At 53.4% G+C, this 8,940-nt stretch overlaps 4 protein-coding genes across 4 annotated transcripts in view; 1 reads left to right on the top strand and 3 right to left on the bottom strand.

Moving 5' to 3' along the window:
- Nucleotides 1–2,334: 2,334 nt before the first annotated feature.
- PHYSODRAFT_254247 (hypothetical protein) lies at nt 2,335–2,835 on the bottom strand (the record flags this gene model as incomplete). Its single annotated transcript, XM_009536587.1, has 3 exons — nt 2,335–2,551; nt 2,593–2,654; nt 2,716–2,835. The coding sequence occupies 3 exons, from the start codon at nt 2,833–2,835 to the stop codon at nt 2,335–2,337; spliced, it is 399 nt and encodes a 132-aa protein (XP_009534882.1).
- Nucleotides 2,836–3,656: 821 nt separating this feature from the next.
- PHYSODRAFT_521498 (hypothetical protein) lies at nt 3,657–4,466 on the top strand (the record flags this gene model as incomplete). The annotated part of the gene is made up of 1 exon (XM_009536586.1): nt 3,657–4,466. A coding segment is annotated over one exon (810 nt), but the record flags the coding sequence as incomplete, so codon positions are not given.
- Nucleotides 4,467–4,543: 77 nt separating this feature from the next.
- On the bottom strand, nt 4,544–6,722 carry PHYSODRAFT_288539 (hypothetical protein). The gene has a single exon (XM_009536585.1). It carries the CDS (start codon nt 6,546–6,548, stop codon nt 4,785–4,787), a length of 1,764 nt encoding a protein of 587 aa, XP_009534880.1. The 5' UTR covers nt 6,549–6,722; the 3' UTR covers nt 4,544–4,784.
- A 996-nt stretch (nt 6,723–7,718) lies between these two features.
- The window catches only part of PHYSODRAFT_288538 (hypothetical protein), a 3,455-nt gene continuing 2,233 nt past the window's right edge, over nt 7,719–8,940 (bottom strand). The window contains exon 2 of the mRNA XM_009536584.1: nt 7,719–8,908. Coding sequence (XP_009534879.1) covers nt 8,250–8,426 — 177 coding nt within the window. The 5' untranslated portion in view covers nt 8,427–8,908 and the 3' untranslated portion in view covers nt 7,719–8,249. The remainder of the gene's footprint in view (nt 8,909–8,940) is intronic.

Raw genomic sequence — 8,940 nt, 5'->3', positions numbered from 1 at the left:
ATTTTTCGGCAGCCGCATGTGCTCGGCGAATCAACTCTTCTTTCATTGCCACAGCCTTGGGTTTGCTGGCCTTGGTAGGTGCCTTCTTGCTTTTCGTTTTCCGTTGCGCAGCTTGGTTTTCGCTTCGGGGTGCCTTTGGAGCTGATTGTTCGGCAGGACCGCGCTTTTTTCGCTTAGGTTTTGCTGCCCCCGAGCAATTTGTAGCAGGAGGTGTGGCGGCGTTGGTCTCTGCAGGTTCCAACGGAGCCACACTTGGCGTCAAAACACTCGTGGGGAGGTCAAGTAGGGCATTGGGTCGTTCATCACTTCTCCCTTGGTCCACCAAGTTCATTTTTGTAGCGTTTGTGTAGCAAAGCGTGCTGCAATAGCTGCTATCACCAAAATCCTTGGCGAATCCACCATTAGGGTCTGGGATATTCAACGAAACGCAGACATCATGAGAGCAGAAGTGATGGAGACATTTTTTGCACCAGGTACAACTGCGCTCGGTTGAACACTCCATATTGCAGACTGCACATTGCGCACATGTACCAGACGATGCGGTGGGTGCGTGGTGATCTAGCTGGAGTAAATGGTCTCGCGTAGCTGCTGCATGTACGGGTACGACGCGCGCTGATGTTGGCGGTGTAGATACAGCAGAGGCAGCACCATCATAATCCTGAGAGGTGCTGGCAGCACCATCAAACACCGATTCGTGACAGCTTACTCCCGGAAGCGCGGCTTTCTCACAATCAACGTCGTTTGCACTCGCTCCAGGAACTCCGCCGCTACTACCACGTACATCATCTGCCGCGTTGAGACCAACATCTCCAGCCCCACATATATTAACGTTGTTTTGGTCGACATCAATTTCGTCATCGGGTCGCTTGGACAGGGCACCATCCGTATCACCATCCTCCACTACCAATGTCCGCCGATAGTGCTCCAAAAGCGCTCGTTCACCCAGAAAATAGTCGATACCCTCTGTTCCATTCGAGTCACCACCGGGACGGATATAGCGGTACAGATCACTCAAGCTTCGCCCTGTTGGACGCTTTGAACTCCAACCAGCCGCACTTAGAACTCGCCAAACAGATCCAAACATCACATGGTCATCCGCGAGGTCTGTATGCCGGTGGACACGCCTCAATATGATACCTTGCTCGAGCGCTAGGTAAGCAACGGATCGTACCTAGACCGGTGGGAGCTGAAGGTGAGATAAGACCCGAGCGTCGTGATTGTTGTCGCTTAGCTGTGGGCTCGCAGGTGCTCGACCGCTGCTTCCGCTTTCGTGGCATTGGGTATGTGGTGGTGGACGAGCTCAGCTAGCGTACCAGTGGCTCCTTCACGGCAAAGATCTCTAACTGGTTTGCATGCATCGGTCTCGCTTGAGCCATTGGACCGAATATATTGTTATTTGTATGGCCATGTTCGAAGTGTTCAAAGGGACCGAACGTACTAGGCTTTGTATGGGGTGGTTCGACTCATCGTTGTATGTGATGTTAGTATGGTGGAGTTTGAACCCACCGGTGCAGGTTCAATGCCCGCCATGCGGAATGCAGCGTAGCTGTGCTGACAAGGTACCGTGCAAAATGCATCGGATATCGAGTGCGGGATGAATACAGTGTAATTACACAGAGTCATGAATAGTACGAGTACTCAAAGCGTTCAACTGTAACATACGGTACTTAGATTTACTCCAGTATTCCTACCAAATGTAAGTGCTGTAACGGCTTCGGCATCGTCTCCAGAGTTACGTTGACCCATGCAAGCCCCATAGTGAATGCGGAAATGCACTGTGTGCAAGTTCGAGGGCAGAGATCCTTCCGAGAAAACCGACTACTGCGAGACCCATCGAGTTGCGTTGTGCAAGCGCACATACCCTGTTGACCCTACGAAGCAGCATCTGTGCCAACAGCAAACTTGGACTTGCTGGCAGAAATACCATTTGTTTTACTTGCCGAAGCAAGTGTACACTGTCGACGGCAACTTGCGACGAACCTCTCCAATTTATGTAGCTAGCCGTCCATTTCTGAAGGCCCGCCAAGATCAAAAGAAGGCTAACGCAGCCACCAAGGCGTAACCTCACATCATTTTTTCAAGATAGTCAAAGTCAACTAACCATTTATACTTCACTGCACTAAGTCACACCGATTCCATCTGCCCCCGCTAGTCTTGATGCCGTAAATGCGGATTTAGCTCGTGGCTGACAACATACCGCTTCACCACTGGTGCACCATAGCGGCAAGCTAACCACACTCCACTGCGTATAATCCGACAGGATGCTATTAGAAATTCCACGCGCCTCCAAGCCGAACAATAACTCCCAACTGTGTATATGTCAGCGAAGACGCCTCAGACCACATCCAGCACGGCCACGTTCGCCACCACCACATCTGAGGTCATGCTGCTGACGGCGCTGCCACGGCCGCTGCCCTCGCTGCCCGAGTCGCCCGCTACCATTGCGTCCGACTCCATGCTGACGAAGTTGCCTCCGATCTCCTCCCGTACGGACACGATCTCTACAAAGGACGTCACGCTGTTGATGTCGCTGACGGTACTGCTGGCACCTCTACAACGGTCTCCTTCCGCACTGTCGATGCATTTGCGCACGCTGTCTGGTCACCGGTCACATCCTTGCCAACCTCCGTGCCGGTGGAGGCACCCACGACCACCTCCAGCACGACAACGGTCACGCCCAAGCGTCCGTGGTCATGATGTTGCCGGCGCACACACGGCGCTGCGACCGCCGTTATGCTTGCTGCCCGAGTCCCCCGCCACCATCGCGTCCGTGTCCGTGTCCATGTCGGCGGAGACGCCCCTGACCGCGTCCTCCAAGGCCACGGTCACCTCCATCGTGTCCGAGACCCTGCTGCCGATGTCGCTGGCGGCACTGCGGCCGCTACTTCCGGCGGCGACCTGTGTGCGGCTGCCGCTGGCGTTGTGCTCGACGATCGCATCCGTGCCCCTGGGGACACAATAGTGTTGATAGATATACTACAGAAGACACAATAGCGTGGGGTTTTACCTATCCCTCTTAGCTGTATGATTGGTCATAAACGGCGAGGAAACTGTCGTGGCTCAGAAAATTGCTGTTTCAGTTATCTTGCTCCTGCATCACCAGTAAAAAGATACTTGATGTATCATTCTGGTAACGATAGGGTTAAGCTATCTATTGTTTTTTTGGGAGCCCCGGAGGTTGCTGGGGTCGACAAATTGTTTCAGATAATTCATCATAGGAAGATTTCTCTTCGCCAATGGCTGATCGTCGCCATTCTTCGTCTTCCGAAGCTCCTCGCTCAACTGAGTGAATACGCTCTCGTCGACGAACGCAGCCAAAGTGTCGGAGTCCAACTCGCTGGATATGTCCACCTGCAAAGCAGCACAACAGTACACAGTCAGCAAAGTGGCAGTAGTATCATGGCGGCGGTGGCGAGAATGGGGGCATGCCTGCTACTGTCTTACCCCGTACCAGAAGCCCAGGCATTGAAATAAAATAGAACGCCTACTAGGCGGTCTATCCGAATACAACGCCTAGGCGTTCTAATAGTGTGAAAAACTAAAACTCTGAGGCCCTGGTGTCCATAACGTATATATCGCCGCGATACTCTACTTTCACATCGTTCGTATTGCGTCAAAAACGCAGTAGGAAAACGTCGAGAAATCCTGCAGTTGTCGAGTACTACAAGCAGCGAGCGGCGCCCGGCGGCCTCATCATCGCCGGGGCCACCAACATCACGCCCACGGGCCGCGGATCCTGGGGCTCCCCTGACATCTTCGCGCCCCAGCAGATCGAGGCTTGGCGCCACGTGACCAAGGCCGTGCACGGCAAGATGTTCCTGCAGTTGTCGGACTACCGCACGGCCGCGGAGAACGCCCTCAAAGCGGGCTTCGACGGCGTCGAGCTGCACGCCGCCAACGGCTACTTGCTGGAGCAGTTCCTGCACGACGGCATCAACGACCGCGCCGACCAGTACGGCGGCAGCGTCGAGAACCGCGCGCGCTTCCTGTTCGAGGCACTGGAGGCCATCCTCGAGAGTCTGGACTCGTCCAAGGTGGGCATCCGACTGTCCCCGTTCGGCGGCAGCTTCGGCGACAAGGACTCGGACCCCGTCGCCACCTACACGTACGTGCTGAACAGGCTCAACAACTACGACCTGGCCTACGCGCACCTGATCGAGCCGCGTGGCTACCACGTGCGTGACCCGCTGACACCCGAGAAGGGCTCGGCGCGGCAGTTCCGCGAGACGTACAAGGGCGTGCTCCTCGCCGCGTCGGGCTTCGACCGGCAGTCGGCCGTGCAGATCGTGGAGGAGGGCGCGGCCGACGCCGTGGCCATCGGCCGCCACTTCATCTCGAACCCGGACCTGGTGCGGCGCTTCCAACTCAACAAGCCCGTGAACGACTACGACACGGACACGTTCTACCTCGGCGACGCGCGCGGGTACACGGACTATAATACCCGTTCCTGCAGGACGAGTAGGTAGAGCAGTAAAGACGACGTAGACAGCAAAAGACGTGCTACTTCCGTAAGACTGCAAGGTGAAGCGTACTGGAGGTGGCTGCGTACTCTCAAGTAAAACAAATTGTTGGTAGTTAAAACTACCGGTAGTTGCTGCAGGCACCAGGCACGTACTGTTACTGCCTCCGTGTGGGCTTGGGCGTCTTGTTGGATCACTTGGCGCGTTTAGTGGGACGGCTTCTTCACCCTCTTGGTTTTCACGTGCTCGTTTCTTGGATGTTTCCGTCTCGCCACCTTGATCGCCTAGTGGCCCTCACCACTGCCACCAACGTCACTCTCAGCGTCACTCTTCTTCCTTGTCACCCGGCGCGTACGCTAGTGCTTTACGGGCGTTCTGCAACAACTTGTCGCGCGTCGCGGTAAGCGACAACTTTGCATACGAACTAACGTTCTTGTTTCGTTTTTCATCTTCATCGCGATAGTCCAGGTCGCCCTCCACAAGCCCCAGCGGGTCATACTGAGACTCCACCATGTTTGATAGAATGGAAGCCACGTCCTCGCTCAGGAACGGGTAGGTGACCCTGTTGAGCAAACGGAGGCAGATCGTGAAAACAGGATCCTCCTCCGAGACACTCGACACACTTGAGACGCCAGGATTGCTCTCGATCTTCGCCCGCTTCTTCGCCTGACTCTCCTCCTTCACCTCAGAGGCGTTGCCTTTCTTCTTGGGCTTAAGATTGTCTTTCATTGTCGTGGCATAGATGAACTTGCCGTCACGCGTTCTACCGCGCACATTCATGTAGATGCGAATGGTATCACGGACATCCGTGGAGCTCAGCGGGTTCGGATCCCTACCAATTGCACCGGTAGATTTCCCCGCTGACGAGTTCCCATCACTGTTCTTTCCGAACACAAACCAGGGGCATAGTTTCTCCGTCGCTGCCCTGGAAAACCCACCATCGACTGGGGAACGATTCTTCACTTGAATCAACATCATCAACACTTCCTGCTCCTCTTGTTCACCCCTCGTTGTCTCCCCACCGACTGGCCTGCTGGTGGATCTCTTCTTAAACATCGGGATCAACAAATCGGCTCCATACTGGTTACGGGGGAAAATACCTGCAGCTTGACGCCCCAGCAAAAACCAAAGCGTGTCCTCATTCGGCTCAAGCTGCAACTGCACAAAGTGGGTGAACCCCATGTACCAACCATCCCACTTCGAGCACCACTTGTTGAATTCTGGTCTCAAATTCTCCTTGCTGATCATCCGCTTGAGATATATCGGCAGCTTTTTCTTGCCTTGTAGCACCTTCAAGAATTGCTGCACCGGTACAAATTGCCCGATCGTGTGGCAGCACTGGGAAAAGTCTTTGTCCCCCATCACACACGTGTCCATCGCCAGAAGCAGCAAAATCCGAGCAACCATCTCGCCAATTTCGCCAACTCCACCGGTGTCCAATGCTTCATCCAAAAGGAGGTTCTTGAGTTGCGGCAGGATATACTTTGCCAAACCATGTTTCAGTTCATACCACACTTTCATCGCTCCTAAGGCGAGCACTGGGTCCGAAGCGTAGCTGGTGACGTAACCTTCTCGCTTGAAATTCACATAGGCGAGAATCGCCATGAAGTCGGCAGTCGCCCGAGATGCCAGAGCCGACGTTGAATGCGGGCGCACGCCCAGACGGCAAAGCATGGAGGCGACACCAAGCATGGTATCCTTGTTGTACGCATTTTGCGAAGGGGGAATCCCCAGTAGCAGCTTGTTCGCCGCAAGATTGATCACATCTTCTCTATCCGCAGGATTGGGGCAAGTGCTGTACCACATCGGACGCCCCATGCGGCACAACGCGTGCCAAGCTTGACTCGCATCCCCGGTAACGATTCTCTTGTACATAGCTATCTTAGCACGCTCTTGCTGTTTCTTCTTCTCTTCGTCTTTTTCAGCTCCCACCGCAACCTGAGTTTCCTCTTCCATTTCTTCATCTTCTGCTCCCGCATCTAGTATTTCCTCTTTCATTTCTTCATCTACATCTTGGATGTCCTCTTTCATTTCTTCATCTTCGCCGGCTGCGTTTTCTTCACAGTATTGATCCCAGTGTGCGTCCATTGTCTCAGCTAACACAACTGGCGCAAACGATGCCAACTCTCCATCGAAAAGCCGAGATGATGGGTCCAACAACAGCGGAGGCGCCAGGTCCGAGATCCTGGAGTTCGTATCAATCAGCACGCCGAAAATGCATCCACGATGGCCGATATCTTTGTTCACGGATCTGAGAGCATTTCGCAACATTCGGAAGTCATTCTTCTTGCCTCCCTTCTCAGCCAGCAGACTTCTCGCTTCATCGATCACCAGAACCACGATTCTGCCATTTGGATTCTTCTCAGTAGAGGTATCCCCCTCCAGCGTATCTGTTTCATCCGAAAGTTTCGCCTTTACAGAGGTGTCCGCTGCCTGTTCGGTAAACAGCTTCAGCCATTCCTTCTGAACGTCCGCCCAATGCTTGTTCGCGTAGACGTAAATTGTCTTCAATCGACTGGCGATGTCTTCCACTTCGGAGCCTTCTTGAAACAGCCAACCACGAAGCTCGCTCGTAGCCTTGGGAAACCCCGTCGACTCGTGCACACGAGCACACATGTACAGGACTTTCATGTTCAAGGCGCTCTTTTGAGCCTCAATCGCGAGTTCACGCACCATCCGACTCTTGCCGAAGCCAGAACTCTGCACGACCGCCACACATGGCGCCTTGTACTTTGTGGGGGTGTAGGCCTTCCAGCAGTCCCGCAGATACTGTGCGAGGTCGAGGTGGGCTTCGCCGAGGTACCGGCCCTTGGTGAACGCCTCCGCGATTCGCTTCATTTCATTTTCATCCAACTTGGGCGTGCCGGAGCGGGCTTCAGGGACAAACTTTGCCAGGAGGTCTTTCACCGTCTTGGCCGCAATAGTTTGTACAAGAGGTGGAGACACGCGTGTATGCCCGTATGCTTCTCTGATCTTCACCCGTATCAATCCATGTATCCGGTTCTGGGAGGCCTCGAGTAGGAGTGTGGCTTTGTTGGGATAGTTGTCCAGCATCCACGCAACGAAAAGATTTTTCTTTGGCGATGCGTCTGCTCCAAGCTTCCCGCTCATCTGAGCAAAGACACTGTCGTCCACGAACGCGGCCAAAGCCTGGGGATCCAACTGGCTGGACATGTCCATCTGCAGCAGCACAGCAGTACACAGTCAGCAATGCGGCAGTAGTATCATGACGACGTTGGCAAGGGCGCGGGCATGCCTGCTAGTCCCGGTGGGCGGTGGCGCTACAGGACAAGGCTTGGAGGGGAAATGTGGAAATGGCCGGTTGGATTTTTCTTCCCTCAGTTTTGTACCAGAAACACGGTACCGCATCTACGTGATATACAGTGCGCGCCGAAATTATAACCGCACCCCAAAAATTATTTTTTTAAACCAATGATTGTGCTTTCGGCGCCAAACCGCTGCTTATGATTCGTCTAAAATCGATAGAAAACAGATGCAACAATCAGAATCGAAAAAGCTGTAACCGTTTTTTTGCAATGGACGAAAAACCGACTTTGGGTCGGGTCAAAATTATAGCCGCACCCGGTAAGCTATCGGTAAGATTGGTAACAAACTCGTGGAGAGCTGTTTCAAGCGTAATAAATGAACTAACTCCATTGAACAGCTCGAATAACGCCTACCGGTACAGTAAAGTGCGTCGATAAGGAACGCCTGATATACATTGAAAGAAAAAGGTATATTGATAATTAAAGGTTTGACTCGTCACATGCAGACAGCAAATGCACTGATTTACTGCACTATGTAGTTCATGTCGGACTTCGCGACCAGAGTCTCGGCTTGAGCCCACGCAGCCAACTCAGCATAGGTAGCACCCGGTAGATCACGACGGCGATGACAGATTAGCAGCGACTGAAGCTTGGTCAGACGTAGCCGCCTCTGGAACGGTCTGGAAGTGGCGGTCACCATGGGAGTTGTGAGCAGCAGAGCGAAAGTTGGTTAATGAGGCATGCAGACATGTACCTGGCGCGATTCCCGCGCTCACAGCGATCCTCATGCTCATGATTCCCTCTCGCGACCTTTAGGTTCCATTTTCCCCGACTTGGGAGCCGCTCCATCCAGCCGCTCTTGAGGCTCGGTTTCGGAACTGTGATTGGCGGAATGTTAAACGGGACCGAATGATTGGTAGAATCGTATAACTAATTCAGTACAATTGGCACACAATGGGTACAAGCGAGGATTCATGTCTTGTCGTAGAATATAAAATGTCGCCCGTTCCTTATCGACGCACTTCACTGTAGTAAGCTGCTCAAATAAGGTTAAGCTGACGCGGTTGATAAGATTCAATGGAGACACGCACTATCTTGAATTTGTATAGAAGAGTGGTGTTTGACAGTGTGGAGAGGTCTATACTCGAAGTTGAGGCTGTCAGCTGACTAGTGTCTTCATTGGCGTGGTAGCGATGCTGGGCTTGCTCAGTTCA

This window comes from Phytophthora sojae (genome assembly GCF_000149755.1).
Source record: "Phytophthora sojae unplaced genomic scaffold PHYSOscaffold_9, whole genome shotgun sequence".
NCBI classification, from domain to species: domain Eukaryota; phylum Oomycota; class Peronosporomycetes; order Peronosporales; family Peronosporaceae; genus Phytophthora; species Phytophthora sojae.
This window is presented reverse-complemented; position numbering and strand designations above follow the sequence as displayed.